At 43.7% G+C, this 21185-nt stretch overlaps 1 protein-coding gene across 2 annotated transcripts in view; it reads right to left on the bottom strand.

Moving 5' to 3' along the window:
* STARD9 (StAR related lipid transfer domain containing 9) overlaps positions 1-13231 on the bottom strand; it is a 163600-nt gene extending 150369 nt beyond the window's left edge. For both annotated transcript variants that reach the window (XR_012645953.1, XM_074997077.1), the window contains exon 1: positions 13143-13231. Coding sequence is in view for 1 of the 2 variants with exons in the window: in XM_074997077.1 (XP_074853178.1) it covers positions 13143-13189 (47 nt within the window). In the remaining variant the exon portion in view is untranslated. The remainder of the gene's footprint in view (positions 1-13142) is intronic.
* Positions 13232-21185: the final 7954 nt, after the last annotated feature.

Below are 21185 nucleotides of genomic sequence, written 5' to 3'. Positions count from 1 at the left end.
ATCTGAAAGCAGACTGCTGCATATCTGGGGCTTATCAATTTGATGTTAGCAAGTCAACTGTTAGTACTGCAGTAGTAATGAAGGTTTGTGTGGCAATGACTTCTGTTGTTTACCCCCAGGTGTTGTACACACCCATCAGCCTGCAATAATAGCAGACTGAGAAAGTCAGGTTATCAACTGCACTGGGACCACTGATGGCAGCAAGGTGCCCTGCCCACTGTTTGCTTACCATGAGCAGTACATGGATGTGTCAACTGCAAAGGATCCTACTCAAGCATTATGAAGGCCTTGGATGACCACAGAGACAAAACGTAAGATCACTAGCATGGGATGTCCCAACAGGGACACACTGCCGATTTCACAGTGCTGAGGCAACAAAGCAATAACTTGTTTGGTCAGAAAGGTCTCTTACTCTCTGCAAATAACATGATTATCAGCAGGTGCTTCACCTGTGCCCACCGTTACTCTAGGAAACCCAGCTGCTATGCTGGTTCACTAAGCCCCTATTTTGACATCAGGGAACTTGGCAGAAGGTTTAAGCACACAATGAGCACCTGCAGGATTGTGGCAGTGGTCCTAGCCCCATCTGTATCATCGTGATGTGCTGCATCCTACCCAACATCTGCGAGGCTAAAGGTGAGAATTTTCACTAGGCTTCAATTCAACGCACACATGGTTTGCAGACTTGATAACAAGCAACTAGAAATCATGTCTGTCATTTCTGGAGTAGAGTCAAATGACCCAGAGAAATAAATGTTATTAAATGAATTTCAGATTTAACTAATTTAAAAAATATAAAAAAATTGGGGACTTGTTAGGAGCCAAACTAATCAGATGGAGGGGGGAGCATGTTACCAGCATTGGTTTAAATAATATATCAGGTCTGGTGAGCTTTGGAGGATATTAGTTATTTGGAAATCTCCAATGAAAAAGTTGTTCCTTTCTGTGACTGGCTGGCTAATCAGCCTATCAAAGGATGGAAACTAGTAAGCTACAAGAATTTTACCAACCACTTTTTCACTAGAGGGGGAGTGATAGCCCAGTTGTTAGCGCACTAGCCTTGTAAGCCTAGGGTTGTGAGCTCAATCATTGAGGGAGCCTTTCAAGGGCCTGGGGCAGGTTAGATTTTTAAAAAAAAAATCTGCAAGGGATGGTGCTAGGTTCTGCTGTGAGTACAGGCGACTGGACTCAACGCCCTCTCAAGGTCCCTTCCAGTTCTATATTATTTTTTACACTCCCCCCCACCCCTTTGGCCATCTAGCAGCATGGGAGGTTGGCATCTTCTCTTCATTGCACGCCTGAGCTGCACTGAACAGTGCAACAGTAATCCAGGCCATGTGGAATGAATGAATGAAATCAGGTTATTTTTCATTTTGAGTTTAGTTTGGGACGACTTAGACTAGCTGCTGTATACTGTAACTTCTAAACTGAATCCCAGGGAAGAATTCTCTGTGCTTTTACCTACCTTTTTTATTTAAGTTGCTCTCCAACACCTAGCAACCAACTACGCTTTTTCACTTTTTTTTTTTGTATACTTTATTGCAGGTGGTCAGAAACCCCCAGTACGAGTGCCAAGAGTGATTTTGTCTGGCATGTGGCAGGAACTCAATCCTGCCTCTTCTCCCACATGTGCCCTGGAGCCAGCAGTGGGCTCCCTGGGGCTGGCCAGGACTCCGTGCCCAGCGACAGCTGTCCTTCTGTGGCTGGTAGTAGATGAACACCTGGGGCTGCCAGGGCTTCGCTCCCCGGGGCCAGCAACAGCTGCCTCTCTGGGGCCATCCAGCTCCAGCTCCAGCTCCAGCTCTGCGTCCTGGGGCCAGTGGCAACTGTCTGTTGGGAGCTGCCCAGCATTCAAGAAAAATCCACCACACCCCCTTACAGAGCACAACCCTGCATATGGGCCCAATATCTGTACCTTTTATTTTACCATAAAAATTGATGGTAGTGGTAGGTTTCAAATCTTAAAAATTATAGATATACCAATAAAAATTGTGTTCAACTATATTTTATATATATCTATATAGTTATATACAGTGGCTGAGTAAACTAAAGTTCAGTATTTAAGTTTAATAATGGAAAAACATGGATTTTTATGATTTTTTTTTTAAATCAGAGAGGGTATTTTTTGGGTGGGGGACATGGAAAACTGCTTCCTCCCCACTCCTTAACCTCTTTTGCAGAGCTTCCTAAATAGTGATCCCAGCTCTGGCAGCTGGGGCCGGCAGGAAAAGGCGCCTGGAGGAAGGGGATGAGCAGTGATGGGGCTGGCACTCCTAGATGACTACCAGCTTTACAGACCCTTCTGTCTCCATGGATTTACTGCAAGCTGTTTTGCAACCTAGTATAAATGAAGAGATGCAGATCTCTTCAATAAATAAATGCTGCAAAACAGATGTTAACACTGGGAGGGAGTTGGTTGGTGTGGCTCCCAACAGGCTAGAAGTGCTGGGGTGAGGGACAATAGGGAGGACCTTGGCTGCTGACCACCAGCTAATTTTTTCCTGTGGGTGCTTCAGTTGGATATGGTGTCAGTGCTGATCCCAATGCCAGATCATGGATGTTGCCAGACAAAGGAATCCAGGATAAGAGGTTCAATCTGTATTAAAATCACAGATACTTTTAGATATTTAAAAAGCCTGGGTGGATGGAGATTTAAGAACCAAAAAGGTAAAGCTCTGCCTCTTTATTTATTAATAAAGCTATTGTAAGTAGGACTCTTAGGCTATGTCTACATTAGCCAAAAACTTCAAAATGGCCATTTCGAAGTTTACTAATGAATCATAGAATCATAGAACACTAGGACCGGAAAGGGCCTCGAGAGGCCATCGAGTCCAGTCCCCTGCCCTGACGGCAGGACCGACCACTATGTACACCATCCCTCATAGACACTTGGAAATTGACGCGGCTCGTCCAGACGGGGCTCCTTTTCAAAAGGAATGAGGGGACTTCGAAGTAGCCGGGGTCCTTTCGAAAAGGAGCCCCGTTGGGACGAGCCGCGCGGCGGCAAGCCGTGTCAATTTCGAAGTGCTGCAGCCACCCGCATGCTAATGAGGCGCTGAATATGTATTTCACTGCTTCGTTAGTAAACTTTGAAATGGCCATTTTGAAGTTTTTGGCTAGTGTAGATACGGCCTTAGTGACTTTAAAAAGTATCACCAGCACTTGGACCATTCACAGAGGTCAAAAGATCAAATTTCAGCACTCCACCTTGGTTAAGTTTGCTGACACCTGCTTTATTTATTTATTTTTTTATTTGTGTGTCCTAGCAAAGGATCTGTGTATATGCATGCTTAAGACTGAAAGGTCAGCTATCAGATTCAGCTTAATTTCCTCTTTGTATTCAACCTCTCTCCTAAGCACTTGGGGTTACCCCACAGGGAGACATCCCAAGTATGTCTTCCTGGGTTTATATAAGGGTTTTGCCACTTGGATGGTGGCAGCTACCTCCCAGGGGCAGGGAATCTGTGACCTTGGGAAGCTTTTAAGCAGAAGCCTAGAGAGACAAGGTATTTTTAAGGTCTTGTACTGGCCTCCACCTTCTGCACTTGGAGACTGAGTGGGAATCAGCCTTGACAGGTCCCCACTCAAAACTGCATCCTGTTCTTCATAAAAAGAGCATGTCTTGGGTGCAGAACTTTACTACTATATATGACTGCCTTAGCTTTTATCTTTGCTGTGCACTGCTTCCTGATCATCCCTTTTCCTCACACAAGCCTCAAGAAATATTCCCACATATGTCCCACTTCCTCCAGGTCACTCACAGCTGCGATTTCACTGGCTGCTCTCCCTGCATACTGATAAGATCCAAAAGCTCTGCAGCGCTCTAATAAGCGGAATGTATAGAGTGGGCAAACACTTCATAAAATGATCACTTCACCCTCTCAGTCCTTATCCTTAAAGGAAACCTGCACAGCACCTTCAAAGACAAACCTGGAAACTTAAATCCATAACTTTGCTACACATTAAAAATCATGGGCTGAATAGAAACACTGGATTTAAAGCTTATTGCAATGGATACCTGAAGGTATGTCTACACTACCAAGTTTTGTTGACAAAAACTGTTATTTGGTAACAAAACAGAGCGCACACACTGTAATGCAACTTTTGTTGGAAAAACCCACCAGTTTCAGCAATAAAAAGCTATGAGTAGCCTGTCCCCCTACTCCATGAGAGACCTTTTCTTCTTTCCGCCTCCCCTTCCTGTAGATAAAGGGCCAGTGTAGATACTGTTTTTTTCTGCAGAACTGGCTTATCCCAGTATCCCAAAATGCCTGCCCTGATCTCTGCTCAGTGCTTTCACCTCTGGTGCCCTGCAGGCATGCGCCCCTCCCTTTTCGAAGGTCCAAGAACTGACATCTGATAGAGCTGCTCCATTTGGGGAACAAACAGCAAATCACTGGAGTGCTGCTGTCTTGCTCTGCACACTGCTGCAGGGGCTCCCATTCTGCCTGGCACACTGCTGCAGGCAAACTGCTGCTGCAGGGATAGGGGACAAGCTGATATGCTGCTTTGACATTCCTTAGCATGGAGCGCTCACAGAGCTACTCATGATGCTGTTCGCAGCAACTGAGGTGGCTGTGGGAAAACTTGGAGGAAATCCCAAGATGTGCAGGGATCAGTTCCTGCCTTCCCACAAAACTGCACTGTAGGATACATAGCCACAGCATTGCTCACACTGTCAATGATGGTACCTGCAGTGTGAACTGATTTGTCATTAGAGGAAGCAAATGGCAATTTTTGTTTTTTCAACTTCCGGGTGCCAGCATAAGTTCTGTCCACAAAACTTGGTAGTACAGACATAACCTTACTAGCTGTGCCCTGCCCTGCTCCTCCCCTGCCACTGTTTTCCTGCCTTTCCCGTTATAACTGTAGTAAACTCTTTCATATCCAGCAGCCCCAGGACCAGGAGGTTGCTGGATATTCAAATATTCTGAATAATACAGAGGTATATGTAGCAATGCAGAACACTAAAGAAAAACAAGATTAGCTATTAAGAAAAACAAAATGTATGCAAGTATCAGACAGGTAGACATGTTAGTCTGTATCTTCGAGAACAGAAGATACAGACTAACACAGCTAGTCTGTCTTATCTGACTTGTTTTTTCCTCTTTTCATACTTACTACTGATAATGGGCCTTTTCCACGCTGAGTGTATAGACCTTGACAGCTGTGGCCCTCCCTTTTACTGGGACCCCACTGTTTAAATACCACTCTGAAACCACTCCCCCACTCATACATCTGATGAAGCGGGCCTTTGCCCACAAAAGCTTATGCTCCAAAGTATCTATTAGTCTATAAGGTGCCACAGAACTTCTTGTTGTTCTCTAAAATGTATGCAGAGTACTTTATTGACCAGCAACAGTAGTACTGTACTCAGTACTGTATTTCATCATCAACAACCACCATGGGCTCAGTGCCCATTGACGTCTGATGCTTCCCTCACTATTTCTTTTTATCTTTCCCTCTCCTGTGTGGAATGGCTTAGTTTCTGTAGATTAGCTCTGCACCAAGCTCATATATCATCTACCCACATACTGTATTTGTGTGTATTTACTTTCACTATACTGTACTTAATGGCTACGTCTACACTAGCCCCAAACTTCAAAATGGCCACTCAAATGGCCATTTCGAAGTTTACTAATGAAGCGCTGAAATGCATATTCAGTGCTTCATTAGCATGCGGGCGGCCGCAGCACTTCGAAAATGACGCGGCTCGTCCCAACTGGGCTCCTTTTCGAAACAACCCTGCCTACTTCGAAGTCCCCTTATTCCCATGAGCAGATGGGAATAAGGGGACTTCGAAGTACGCGGGGTCCTTTTGAAAAGGAGCCCCATCGGGACGAGCTGCGCGGTGGCGAGGCGCGTCAATTTCGAAGTGCCGCAGCCGCCCGCATGCTAATGAAGCGCTGAATATGCATTTCAGCGCTTCATTAGTAAACTTCGAAATGGCCATTTATGTGGCCATTTCGAAGTTTGGGGCTAGTGTAGACACAGCCAATATGTGTTAAACACATGCTAAATAATCTGAGCTCAGTGTAGCTCAAAAGTTTGTGTCTTTCACCAACAGAATTTGGTCCATTAAAATACATTATCTCACTTATCATCTCAATTAAGTGAAACTACAAGCCTGAAAAAATTACCACTTACTGTTATAAATAACACCAAAGATTAACTATGTTAATGCAACATTTGTAGACCCTTGTGTGGGTATCAAATTCTATCCACATCCATACCCACAAAAATGAGCCGCAAATACAGTAATCCCTTGATTTAATGGACCTCTGTTTAGCAGACTTTGGGAATAACAGACACCCGCTAGCCCCACCGTTGTTCCCAGTCTGCTGAGCTCTGTGAAACTTAAACCCACCAGACCTTCCACCCCCCAAAAAAGACTGTGGTGAGTTAGTGGCATTTTTTGGGGGGAGAGGGGAGGACTGGGAGTCAAGAGCCTGGTTGGGGTGGGTGGGCACTTGATATCACCTCTTTACAATAGAAAATGTTGTTTCCTATTTACTGTAAATCCTACAATTTAACCAACTTTTGGCATTAACGGACAGCCCTCTCCCCCATTAGTCTGTTAAATCGAGGGCTTACTGTATCTGCGTTCACATCTGTGAACACCGATACCCTTGGATATAAAGTGGATATCTTTGGATTTGCAGGGCTTGAAACATTTGAAATCTCTCATCATAAGATTCAAGGAATGGTTTCCACTGCAATTATAACTTAGCTTGCTAGAAGTTATCTTTACTATGCTCAACAATAGAAATAACATTTTGATACAAGGGTCCAAATTTTGGTTGTTCTTTTGCACGCAGTACTCATTAGTACAAGTCCCCAAAATAGCAATAAATATCGCTTACAAAACCAGCCCACTCACCATCCACAAAATCCTCTCTTTATGCATCACAGTGCATAAAACGAATGAATGAGACAGAATATAGCACTATCTTTAGTGCATTCACTAATGATGTCAGTAAATAGTTTAACAGACCCAACACATTATCAACCGTGACTGCGCTATGTAGCGGGCACATGGTGAGGAAAAACATACACACAGGCTCCGTGTGGTTGCAGAAATGTCTTTGTGTGGTGATACTATGGCTTCGCCTAGCCATACAGCATTGCCCAAAATCAGTAGGTGACTTCAGATTGAAGATTTTACTCACCAGGTAGGGTTGGCTCAAAGATTCAGAGAGATAGAAATGGAGAGTCCCACAAATCTGGAGGAATGCAGAGCAGCATAATTTGACAGATTTTTGATGGGATGACTTCCAAACAAATTCATGTGGCACAGGCTAACACAGAAAAGGGCAAAAGAAACACAAGCCACCCAAACCCAAAGGGAAAAAAGAACAAAACTTTCCGTATCCTCCCATATTATGGCAAACACATCCCTCATCAGACTATTTTTCTGCCATGCAATAATGTATAGAGGATTATACTGGAAATTTCTACAGTTTGAAACCTTTCCACCACCACCAGGCCAATGCAGACAATAGAGAAGGGAGCAGGAGTGGGTAAGATATCATTGGGGTTTCACTTATTTACTTATTACTACCATTCAGTCTTTTAGTCATTGTGACCCTCAGTTTTTAGGGAGCATCAATCTTGGTCTTAAAGAACAGCAATTGTGTTTAACAAGTTGGTTTTGAAAGATCAGAGTTCTCTCCGACGATGTTCTCATTTTTCTTCTTACTCTATATATCACCACAACAGATGAGCCATCCACAGAAGCAGAGACTGCACAAAGAAAAATGTGGATGCTCCACAGATCTAAATTCTAAGAGACCTGAAAAGCTGGATCTGTATTAGGATCTCCAGTTCTCACTATGCAAAATAATTCCTCCATATAGTTTAGGGTCATACTTAAGTTTTTCAAAAGTGCCATTAAAATGTTTTCTACATTTAACACAGCTTCTTTGCCATCACTAATTTTATACTTAAAAGCATTAAAATGTTGAACACTGGAATTTTAAAATTACATGTTGGTGTATGTGTGGGATATGTTGCCACATACCATATAAGCCAAGCCGCACGATGGCAATAATAAATTTATACTCATACACTTGTTTGATTTGTGCATGCTACATAATGAACTGTGTACAGAGTAGGACAGACACACGGCTTCCACAGGATCTGCCTTTATTCATTAATACAATTACAACAGGTGCCTCTGACGTACGTGAATTTTTATCAGTTTCCTTTACCCCTTAACCACTGCAGACCAAGGGTCTCCTTTTACTTTATATCTCCATATATTCTTCTCACTAGCTTTTCCCAGTCTTCAAAAAATTACTCTAAAGTAAACACACACAAAAGTCATTTACATGGCATATGGATTCCAAATTCCTCTCAATTTTAGCATACATTACGTGTTGGCCTTCCCAATCTTTGCTTTAAAAACTGAGGAGTTGGGGGAGGTATCAGACAAGGGAAGGCATTGCCAATTCTTTGATGAGAGTAATGATGAACTGGTAAAATCACAACGCATCTTACATTAAGGAACATCTGTAAAGAATCCTTGTACTCTCCAATAGAATTATCTTTCCTAAATTAACATAATGTTTGGAAAGATGTCAGCTCAAAACCACTGCCAAATTAAACCATCTACCCACAAAGTCAGAAACAGCACAGACAAGGGAAGTGCTAGATTCCTCACACATTTCTACATGCTGATGAGAGGATCACAGCCCCTGCCCATCCATTCCTTGGTCTCTATTTCAATTGCAGACTACCAACAATGGTTCTGATTATCACTGATATCCACAAGGAGCTGGGATAACACCAAACAATGAGAGTCTTGGCAGTCTTTTTGGAATATTCAGTACTCAAGAAACAAATCTATGATATATCTTACAATGAAGTTCATTGGCATATATGGTCAGATACAGAGTGAAAGTAGTTTCCAAACAATCTGGGCAAGATTTAAATTAAAGTCTTAGGGACTCGAGCCTTTCAGTTATGACCAACTGCCTACCATTACTTCAAAGAATCACAGCCAGTAACATTAAAACAACACTAAATAATTCAAAGTTACAACTGGCCTTCTGCAACTGTAGTTCTCTCCACAGTATAACCATGAATTAATGTCAGGATTACAGTGTTATTGGGAAGTTTTTCATTTGATTTTAAATAGGAAGGATTTCACACAATAGTTGTTTCTGAGATAAACACAATGCACCCAAAACACTTGCAGATTTCCTCCCTCCTCTTTGCACAGACTTGCAACTTATATAAAAACTTCTGAGGTTATTTTATTCGAAACTTACTTTACCTACCTTTTCCCTCCCTTAAATATCACTGATATAGAAAAATGACTCTCTTTTGCATCAGCTGAACTAAGAGCAAGTTATTAAAACAAGTGATAAACTCACACTAAATTTGTCAAGGCTATGTCAAAACTTCTTTGAAATTAAGCCTGAAAGACGTTGGTAAAATGCACAGATTGCTTCCGAGACTGGGATACACTTTCAGAAACATTTACTACATACGTCAAGGAAGTTAGGAGACAGAAGCACAAACTTAAGTTAAAAAAAAACCATCAAGACCAAGGGGCGTTCATGGCACTTTTTAATGGCCCTGCTATGCTATATTGCTTTTTCTCCTTACCCTGGGAAAGCGTAAGTCATTAGCCACCCATACTTTGCACAGCTCTAGTGCTTTTTTGCTCTTTCTCCTCTTCCCCAAATGTCCACAGCACACATGTTTTTGATCAAACAGTGTATTATACACATAGATCACATTAGAAATCTGTTCTAACTACAGCATCTTCAAGCCTGTGGGAAATCAATCTGCAGTCACATTACTGAGGTTGTAAGATGTCTTCTGGAAACAAACAAGCCCTAGGGAATGAGTGACATTCTAAACATCCTGCTTAAGCCTACCAAAGGAAAAAATTGCTACAAAGTGAGGCATGGGGGATATCTTACAAAGGCTGAAGATTGCCTTACTTCTGCTGGGAACAAGCCAAATAAACAGCACCACTTTTTGTCTGTTCAACTAGTCCTTCCAGTGATATGGTGTTCTAAACAGCACCAGTTGAGTCATCTTCCTTGTCACATCACACGAAACTTTCCAAAGGCTGATTTCTTCGAACACGAGAAATGAATCGTGATCGAATATTAGCCCTACATCCACTACCCATACTGAATACAAATTACTAGTGGATTTATCTATTAAGAGCCTCAAAATTTTAAAGACACAGAAAAGTTAACTAGCTGCTTTGCCACACGATACATATCAAACAGTGCCACAGAAGAGAAACACAGTACAGACCCTACATATAAGTGTTAACAGAGAGGGATCCCTGCTACTCTATATACTATCAAAACAAAAAAGCAGTCAAGTAGCACTTTAAAGACTAACAAAATAATTTATTAGGTGAGCTTTCGACCACAAAAGCTCACCTAATAAATTATTTTATTAGCCTTTAAAGTGCGACTTGACTGCTTTTTTGTTGTTACATGTAAGTGAGAAGTGCTGGACACTCATTTCTTGGCTTGAACTGGCTAGTAGAGCTTTCCAACCACGGAAGAAGATAGCTGGTGGGGGGAGAACGGTCTCTGCCTTCACCTTCCCACTGACTGCCCGCCTTCCGACCAGCTTCACGGGGTCAGGCAATGTTATTTAGGCACTCAAGTGTCCAGCATACCCCTTAAAAACACACATACACGTAACTTGTTGGATCTATATGCTTGCCTCACTGCCATCCACACTGTGTGTGTATGTAAATATGGGCACACATCATATTCATCATATTATACACAAACAATGTCAAATGAGACACAATCTCAACTATGCTGAACGCTATGCTGGCCGGAGTCTCAAAAATAACCAAGACATCATAATCAAACCAGCTGACAAAGGGGGTGCTGTTGTCATCATGAATAAGTCAGACGATGAACAGGAGGCAGCCAAACAACTCTCCAACACCACATTTTACAGACCTCTCTCTGCTGATCCCACTTTGGAATTCCAAAGAAAATTACAACAACTACTGAAGGAACTCCCTGCTGTTACTCGGGACCTCATTAACTCAGACACACCATCTGAGCCGCAGCCTGGACTATTCTATTTACTTCCCAAAATCCACAAACCTGGAAACCCTGGACGCCCTATCATTTCAGGTATTGGCACCCTTACCACCGGACTATCCAGTTATGTGGACTCCCTCCTCAAACCCTATGCCACCAACGCTCCCAGCTACATCCCAGATACCACCGACTTCCTGAGGAAATTACAAAACATCGGAAAAGTTCCTGATAACGCCATCCTTGCCACAATGGATGTAGAGGCTCTGTACACTAATATTCCACATAAAGACGGATTACAAGCAATCAGGAACACCATCCCTGATGCCACCACAGCCAATCTGGTGTCTGACCTCTGTAACTTTGTTCTCACACACAATCATTTCCATTTTGGGGACAATTTATACCTCCAGATTAGTGGAACTGCTATGGGCACCCGCATGGCCCCACAATATGCTAATATATTTATGGCTGACCTGGAACGATTCCTCAGCTCTCGTTCCCTATCACCACTCCTCTACTTAAGATACATTGATGACATCTTTATGATTTGGACCCATGGTACAGAGGCTCTAGAGGAATTCCACAGAGACTTTAACAATCTACTGCCCACCATCAACTTATGCTTCGATTACAACATGCAAGAGATACATTTCCTGGACACTACGGTACTAATCAAGGATGGCCTGATCAGTACCACACTGTACCGAAACCTACTGATCGCTATACTTATCTACACCCTTCTAGTTTCCATCCTGCACACGTGACTAGATCCATTGTTTACAGTCAAGCTCTTAGGTACAATCGCATTTGTTCTGATCCAACTGACAGAGACCTAAAACTACAAGAACTTTACCAAATATTCATAAACCTGCATTACCCACCAGGAGAAGTAAAAAAACAAATCGACAGGGCCAGACGCATACCCAGAGACCAGCTACTCCAAGATTGGCCCAAAAAAGCCAAGAACAGAACACCACTGGTCATCACCTACAGCCCCCAACTCAGACCACTGCAACGAATTATTAAAGACCTACGACCTATTCTTAATCAGGATGCTACACTCCACAAGGCCCTGGGTGACATGCCTGTTCTCTCCTACAACCTCCCAACCTCACGAGGATCCTCACTAACAGCCACTGCCTATACTCCAGGAACACCAGTCCTGGAACCTTTCCCTGCAACAAAGCCCGCTGCCAGCTTTGTCCACATATGTTCTCTGGAAATACCATCACTGGACCTAACCAGGTTACTCACAGAATCACAGGCACTTTCTCATGCTCCTCTACTAACATCATATATGCCATCATGTGCCAACAATGCCCAGATGCTTTGTATATTGGACATACTTCTAACTCCCTTAGGCAAAGGGTCAACAGGCACAAAAGAGACATCAAAACACTCCAGATCCACAAACCAGTTAGTCAACATTTTAATGGAATGGGGCATTCTGTCAATGACCTCAAGGTATGTGTGTTAATGAAGAGATATTATCGCTCCTTTTTAGAAAGATAAGTGACGAACTGACATTTATATTCAAATTCGGCACATTAATACATGGTTTAAATCGTGATGGGAACTTTCCGAGTCACTGTAGGGGCTCGTCTGCATACTTGACTCGGTCTAATTCTTGATCTTCCCCCCACCCCTCCACTCTCTGATTTGCTCACCTTGATTATCTTTTTCTGATTTGTCCTCCTTGCTTACTGTTTTTGGTTCTCTGTGTGTCTTAAATATTGAGTCTGTTCTGGTCTGGCTATGGTCTGAAGAAGTGGGTCTGTCCCATGAAAGCTCACCTAATAAACTATTTTGCTAGTCTTTAAAGTGCTACTTGACTGCTTTTTGTTTTGATCATATTCATCCATTGCTCATAAGTACACAACGCACACACACACACGCACACTCGGCCGAAGCGCCTCCGGCAACCCCCCGCCTCAGTACGGAGGCACCCGTGGGTGTCCGGTGCAAGCAGCAGGGCCGAGGGCTGCCCCGTGGAACAGCCCTGAAAACACGACCTCCCCCTCCTCGCCCGCAAGGCACAGCTGCACGGGACCCGCTGAGGGCGTGGCTGACACGAGCCGCCCGGGCGCTGCCCCACAGCCCCCGCACCTTTTGCTCAGCGGCCGAACCCGCACTGCAACCTTGACGTTGGCCATGTCCCGCCTCAGCTCCAGGGGGAGACGCCGCCCGCGCCGCTGTTCCGGCTCACATCGCTACCCCCGGCCAGCCGCTCGCCCCGCGCTCCCTCCGCCCCCAGCTGCAGCCAGCGCCGTGGGATTGGCGGGCGCGGCCCCCCTGGCCAGGGCAGCCCTCGGGGAGGGGCCACTCGCGTCCCGCCCCGGAGCGGGGAATGGGGCGGGGCTAGGGCGATAGTGAAAGAGGGGCTGTTGGCTGGACTGGCGCTGCCATGTGCAGGCGCGACCGGGCTCCTGGCCGGGCCGCAACGGAACGTGGAGTGATTGCGTCACGCGGCTCGGGCTGCACGAGCCCTTCGCCCGGGCTTGGCGCCGCGTCTTGTGTTTTGGAGCAGCGCTTCTGTCGGTCTGCAGTGGTGGTGATCAGGCTGCAGCTGCGCTGCCCCGTTTTCCCCACCAAATGGCTGCGGGGGGCGTGTTCAGATTCACACTGGTGAAAAGGCCAAGGAGGGGTGAGAACGATGAAGTTAGGCCCTGTGTTTTCCAATGTGCTTTTATCACTCTCACCTATACCTATAGAACGATGGGGTCTAAATTAGCTGCTACTATTCAGGAAAGCGAGCGTGGTGTCACAGAGCGGATAGTTTGCTGAACACATCCACAGGCGGTGTAGCAGCAGTCAAAGCTAACAGGATCGTAAAAAACAAGTGGTAGATAAGACAGAAAAATGGAAAATATCACAGCTGGTATGTAAATCGTGGCATTCTAATGTCTTGAATAGTGTGCAATCTGGTCACTCTATCCCCCAAATATATATGTATGTGCATACTTACATATACTATATATATAAAATATATATACACACAAATAAATAAAAATTGGGAATGGTACAGAAAAGGGGTAATGTAATGTTTAGGGATATGAAATTGCAGAAGAGATTAAAATGACTGGGACTTGTCAGATTGGAATAGAAACAACTAAGTGGCCGAGGCTTATAAAATCATGGCTAATGTGAAGAAAGTAAGTGTTATTTAACCCTTAACATAACACAAGAACTAAGGGTGAACCAATGAAATTAATAAACAGCAAGGGTTTTTTGTGTGTATGTTTTAAAAGAGGAAGTATTTTTTCCACAGAGCATATAGTCAACAAGAATCCCTGGTAAAGCCTTCTCAGGGAAGGCCAAAACTAACTAACAAAAAAAAAAAACCCACCTACATCAGTTCCTGGGATACAGGTCCATGAATAGCCATTAACCAGAATGGGAAGGGATGCAACCCTGTGCGCCAAGCGTCTTAGCTTCCATTTGTTAAAATCCAAACCTGGGTGACAGGATATGGATTTATTTGATTACCTGTTCTGTTCACTCCCTCTGAAGCACCTACCCTTGGCAACTGTTGGAAGACAGGATACTGGATAGCCAGACTGCTGGTCTCACCCAGTATGACCATTCTCATATTAAAATGTTTCTGTAGTAAACTCCCCAACATGATCTCTCAAGATCGCAAAGATGTGAGATAACAACGTTGCCAAATAATGCATGTCAAACATCTTGGCCTACTACGAAACATTTATAAAAAAGTTTCGCAGTCACAAACGTAGTGTTCTAAAGCAAAGTTACTAACACTTTAGTAAATGGAATTTTAGAAATCAAATTTATCTCATATGGTAGAGGCAACCTTAGTCAAACAAACATAGCTTTGTGACATGCCCCTCAGTCTACCCTTCAGCACACCCTACTTACTTGTGTCATTGGTTAGTGGAGACTCAGAATTAAGAGGTGCTTTCACACAAGTTCATCTCTCAGGTAGCGGGGAGGGAAGGAAAGCATTTTGCTTGCTCCTCCATCTACTTACCACTCATTCTGGCTACTGTTCCACTGGTCAAGCATCATCACCTTCTGCTGCCACCTCCCACGGTGACCTCTACGATGGTCTCTTGAGGTTCCAGCTGTCAGAGATTTCAGCTCTCAAGGAAGGAACCTCACTGCTAGAGCAGGCTGGGCTGTCTCTTCCATGAAAACATGGTCCCAAAGCAGGTCTAAGCATTTCAGTTCTAAAGTAGGCACGTACAAAAATCAAGACGATAGAGCCCAATCAGCCCTGTCTTTAAACATTAGAGAGGGGCAGGTTAAACAGTATGTGGGATTCTTAGGCAGACCATCAAGCAAAACACCTGTCCCTACTCTCTCTCCACTGGGATTTAGCACTTCAACTGAGGAAGACACCCAGTCAGGACAGGCTAAGCAGGGTTCTGCTGTCCTTTACTCATACAATATGAATAACACTTCACGCTATAGCCAATTTACACTACTACAATGGCATTTGAGTAGTGCAATGAGTTGCAGACACAGACTCCTTTGCTATAAAAAAAAAACAACTGAGGTTTCAGTAGGGATTCCGTAAAAGCACAGGCATCCACCTGTACTCAAGTGATTGCAGGAGGACAGTATAGGCCAGTCGATAGGAGGCAGGAGATGTACGTTCTCTCTGAGTTCCATAAATTACATTCTGCTCAACCTTAGACAAGTTCCTTCTATCCTACTTCACCTTCCTCAGTTGTAAAATAGAGATAACTATCTCCCTTGTGAAGATGATAAGTTTTAAATGTAAGAATAAAAAGTGCTAAAAAGCTCCACAAATTGCTCTGAGATAGAGTTAATGCTGAGACTGCTTGTGGATAGCTAATCCTGTCTGGATATGAACCAATATACTACTGCACTAACAAAAATGTTTTAGATTCAGCTGTTTGTCATCTAGTCTTGCACCAAAAACTACTACAGGGACCGGGAGGCTACTGGATATTCAAATATTTTGGATAATAGAGAGGTATACCTAGCAATGCATAACACTAAAGAAAAAGATAAGATTAGATATTAATAAACAAACAAAAATGTATGCAGAATACTTGATTTACCAACAACAGCAGTATTGTATGCTGTAAACTTATACTGCATTTGCTGTATTAATTTGTATTTATCTTCATTATACTAAACTTATGGAAAATGTAACTAAAATTTACTTATGGTTAAAATGCCAGTTATTTGAGCGTTCTGGATGATAGAATGCTAGATATGGAAGAGTTTACTGTATGTAATTAGGTGACAACTCACACCACATGAATAGGAAATAATTGAAACTAATACTTCATGAATAAATATGTTGAAAATTGATGAATATTTACAATTAGTATATTAGCAGAAATTATCTTTTGTTTGCAACTTAATTGAAGTCAGTAAAAAGATACATTAATTTGAAAATGTATTAACCAATAAAATTAGAACAATTCTAATTATAGCTCTCTCTCCTACCAAAGTTACATACACAGTACGCTATTCTATCTGTAAAGAACAACTCCATAGACACTTCAGGATTTTATTCATTTTATTCTGCGGTGGACCAGCTATAACAAGCAACTTCCTTAGGTCTGTATCTGAATATTTTCACTATTGTTTACCTCTAGACCACCTGATTTCTCAACATTTTTCAGTTTAATTTTTAAATTTTATAAATGGCTCCATATAGTTTGTGTATTTCTGCAAAATGCAATATATTTACTGGAAGTTAACAGCTCTGGAAGAATGAAATATCTGTGATATTGAGCCACCTAGTGGTTGACTTTTAAGAGCTAATAGGGAGTCCTGTAGCACCTTAGAGACTAACAAATGTATTAGGTCATGAGCTTTCATGGAATAAACCCACTTCTTCAGCAGAAAAAACAGAATACAGGGTTTATATAGTAGGGGAGGGGGAAGGGGAAAAAAGGGTTGACTGTCACTATTAGGACAAGTTAATGAAGCAAATTAAGTAGGATGTGTCCCAAATGCTAACTGGGCCTAGAAGCTAGAAGCCCTGAGGCTACATCTACCTTATGAGATAAATTAGAATTTATTAAAATCGATTTTGAAACACTGGGTTTTATAAATTCAAATTTGGGTATCCTCACCTCCCCACATACTCCTCACAAAGTCAACTTACTGCTGCCACACTCAATTAGCAAACATTGACTGTTACAGCAGTGCATTATGGGAACCTAGCCCACAGTTCCCTCATCCCTGTAGCATTCTGGGTATGTTCACTGTTATTTAACGTCATCTTCCTACATTGTGTTGCCCTCCTTCCCCACCCATTGTAAGCAAACGTCCATTTTTTCCAGTCGGAAGGAAGGAAAAGTAGGGCATCCACAGAGATGGCAAAGTTAGCAGAAATCTTTTTTCTGTAACTTGAATTATCAACAACAACAAAAAGTCTTGTGGCACCTTATAGACTAACAGATATTTTGGTGCATAAGCTTTCGTGGACAAAGACCCACTTCATTATCTAATCATGCATCTGATGAAGTGGGTCTTTGCCCACAAAAGCTTATGCTCCAAAATATCTGTTAGTCTATAAGGTGCCATAAGACTTTTTGTTGTTCTCGAAGCTACAGACGGCTAACACGTAGCTACAGGTAGCTAACACGGCTACCTCTTTGATACTTGAATTATCAAGGATTTTATAAAAATCAGCAAGTGTGTGTCTTCTCAACTGGCCATCCACTGACTGTGCCCACCTCCCTTCATTACATCTGATCCCTGAAAATAACAGGACAATGAAAAGCATGAAGAAAGAGTTGATTGTAAAGATTTGGGAAAAAAAGAGTTGCTGAGGAAAGGGGTTTGGGGTTCCCAGTTCATCATACAGCTTCTGTGCACAGTCTGAATTCTCAACTGGCCCTCCACTCGCTCTTCCCTGCATGAAGGGGTGCAAAGTTAGAAGAAAGAGGATAGAAAAGTCTAGGAAAAAATATTTTTGTCTTCCCTCTTCACTACACAGAAACTGCCAACAGTGGGGATGGCAGCAAGACCCTGGAAATCTTGGCCACCAGAGGGAAATGGAATGTTGTGAGTGCAGGGGACTCACAACCCTTCCAGTTCTATGGCACAGGTATAGCTCCAGATAAAACTGCTATATTGTCTTTCCAAAATGTGATGGCAGTGAAATCTCATACACCAAATTTATAACAGAAACAAGAATCTCAACTGGCCCTCCACTCACTCTTCCCTGTGTTTTTTTGTGGGGGGCCAAACCATGAAGAAAGAGAACAGGAAAGGTTAGGAGAAAGATTTTATAATTGAAATATCAAAAGATTTTCCAAAAGGAGCAGATGTCTGCAATGAGCAGCAAGCCCCCAAAAATATTTTGGCGGAGGGTCTGTGGTCTGCAGTTGCAGAGCTGGTTGAAATGGCCCCCCGCCTCTGAAAATCTTAGCTGTCTGGGAAGACTTCCCTCCACCCTTGTGGCAGCAAGCCCCCAGGTCTTTGTTGAGGCATGGGGGGCCTTCAGTGGGGAGCCAGTTGAAGTAGTCCCCTTGTGCAGCACAAAGGCCCTGAAAATCTTAGCTGCCAGTGGACACTTCACAGCAGCAGCAAGCCCCTGAATGCATATGTCATACGGGGGAGTGCTCTGGGGTCTGTGGCTGCACAGCCAGTTGAAGAGGGCCCCCAGGTGATAGCATGCCCCCAAATGTATATTTAGGGCAGGGGGCCAGTTGAACTAGTCCTCCCAGTGGCAGCAAGCCCCCAGAATTCTTTCTTGCCCTTGGAGCCCTGACCATGTGCAAACCAGGACATAGTGCTGCCTGGCAGCCTGGTCAGCACTGAACAGCAGGCATGTCCTTTTATTGGCTCCGGGGCTACCCACGTGATGTGGCTGAGCTGACTGCTTGGTGCCTGTGGGACAGGGAAGGGGTTGCGTGCACAAATGTAAATTGCTAGAAAGAAGTTTCTCATCCTCTTATGTAAGCATATGACTCCCACAACAGCTTAGCTGCCACACGGAGTGGTGGGGCAGTGGCTGGCACCAGGCAGCACAGAAAAAACATACCACGTGTAGAGACACAACCATGAATTCCCTGCAGGGGCTATTTGTAATGGGTAGATGTGCTCATAGCACTAATAGCAAAGAAAGAAAGAAAGACATTTCTGAGGCTCTCATACAAACATGAGCCCACGGCTACAGGCTTGCTGGTCCCAATTTGAAGTTCACTGTTTTCCTGTTACCTAATTCCTACGCCGTTGGAGAGCAGTGGCCAGAGCAGAGCACTGAGGGGTGTTGTGGGTTACATGCAGGACACCTCTGGAAACTAATAAATTCGATTTTAAGACATGGCACTTCCACAGTGGCCTTTATTCCATCTTTTGAATTCAACCTGGATGCTACACCCAGCAGGTACCAATGATACTATATCAATATTAGTGCTCTCTAAATCGAGCTAATGGTATTTACAATGAAGACAGTCACATGGTAATATCAAGCTAATTGCCTTAAAATCAAATTTATCTCATAGTGCAGATGTAGCTTGAGTGTCCACAGCCTAAATGAAGCTAAGGGAAATGCTCTGGGAGGTCTCAGCTTGGAATCTAATGTAACTAACTAGCAGTGCCCCAAATCCTGAAGAAGAAAGTCGTAAGATGTCTGAGCCTGGGAATGTGCCCTCCTCTTTCAGACCTAGCAACTGTGACTAGACCTGTCCCAAACCCACAAGGCTATCCCTAGCCGTGCTGGTGCTCTGCACAACCCAGCACTGGCACCCATGGGGATAACAACTGCTCAGCAAGCGCACGTAGGGGAGGCTGCAGGGGCAGAAGCTGTGTGGAGCAGATGGTTGCCAACTCTCCTACACCAGATGCCATTTGCCGCAATGGGGTCCACTCCGGGAGAGTTGGCAATGCTACAGCAGAACAAAGAAGAGGCTCACTTGTAGCCTCAGGGCAACAGGCAGGGAGGTGTGGACACTGGTGAGTGTAGGCCAGAGCACAGCTGCCCAGCCATCAAAGAGAAGCAGTGTTTTGAAGGGGAAACCACGGTCACTCCCTGCTCCTCAGGAATCCTTTGGCCTGTGCTTTCATTGCTTGCTGCTGCCTTGTGAGCAGGGGCCAGGCTGTGTCCCCAAAGTTGGGGGGAGGTAGGTGGAGCTGTGGGACACCAGAGCCAGTGCTCCACATCAGGGGATGGGAATGGGGTTGGCTCTGCCTGTGGCTGATTAACATCCCACCCTAAACATATGCAGCATAAGGCACCACCAAATTTAGTGGTACCCTATGCAGCTGCATATCCTGTGTATGCCTAAGCATGGCCCTGTAAATCGAGCTGGCATGAAAACATATGGGACCCAGTGATATAATCCACTCACACCGGACTGGTGACTGACTGTACAGTGGAATACAGAGTCAAGTTGTAAACATGGGGGCATGTCATTATATCTTAGGGGGATTAGGGCAGTTTTATTTCTCCTCCTCTACTGTGGTAGTTTTGGAACAATAACAACCTTAGGTGGTTCTGCGCATTTTGCTCAAACCTTAATAAGGTAATCCACCTATTCAACATCAAAGGGGGCAAAATATATCATGAAACTGGTCACAATTAGGCATATTCCCCTAGGGACAAGGTTAACAATCTCTGCTTATGATAGTCATAAAACAGAGCCAAAAAGGATTTTATTCTAATTGTAATGAAGCATGGTAGTTTTTTTGTAAAAGGGGGTAAGTTCTATCTCCCAGTCATCTGTTCCTTATGAAATCTTAGCATGCATCTTCCATCTCAATTAATCCATGAGTAGTCATTAATCTATGATTATTTCTAATGGTTGCTCTAGGAGAAATGGCTTAATACCTGGTGATACCGTTCTTTAAAAACTAAATTATATTGCGGTTATGCACCCCTATTACTAATGTATACCCCAGTTTATTTCTCACTTACAGCCTATGTGAGGTAACATCATATGGAGTTGTGCAAGTTCAAAGCACTTTCCAAGCATAAACACCACCGAAAGGGGGTGTAGTACAGATAACCCATTAAGTCAGGGACTATGTTCTGAACACCTGAGCATAACTCGATTTGGTTGTAAATCAGAAATACTCTTATACTGTAATCCCTCGCATACCTTGAATTTTGTGTAAGTTGGAGGGCTTGGGTTGGAGCCCTGGGAGGGGGCAGGAGGGTTAAGCCTGGGGTGGGTTAGGGTGGCAGGGGTGGTG

This window comes from Carettochelys insculpta, chromosome 6 (assembly GCF_033958435.1).
Source record: "Carettochelys insculpta isolate YL-2023 chromosome 6, ASM3395843v1, whole genome shotgun sequence".
NCBI lineage: Eukaryota > Metazoa > Chordata > Testudines > Carettochelyidae > Carettochelys > Carettochelys insculpta.
This window is presented reverse-complemented; position numbering and strand designations above follow the sequence as displayed.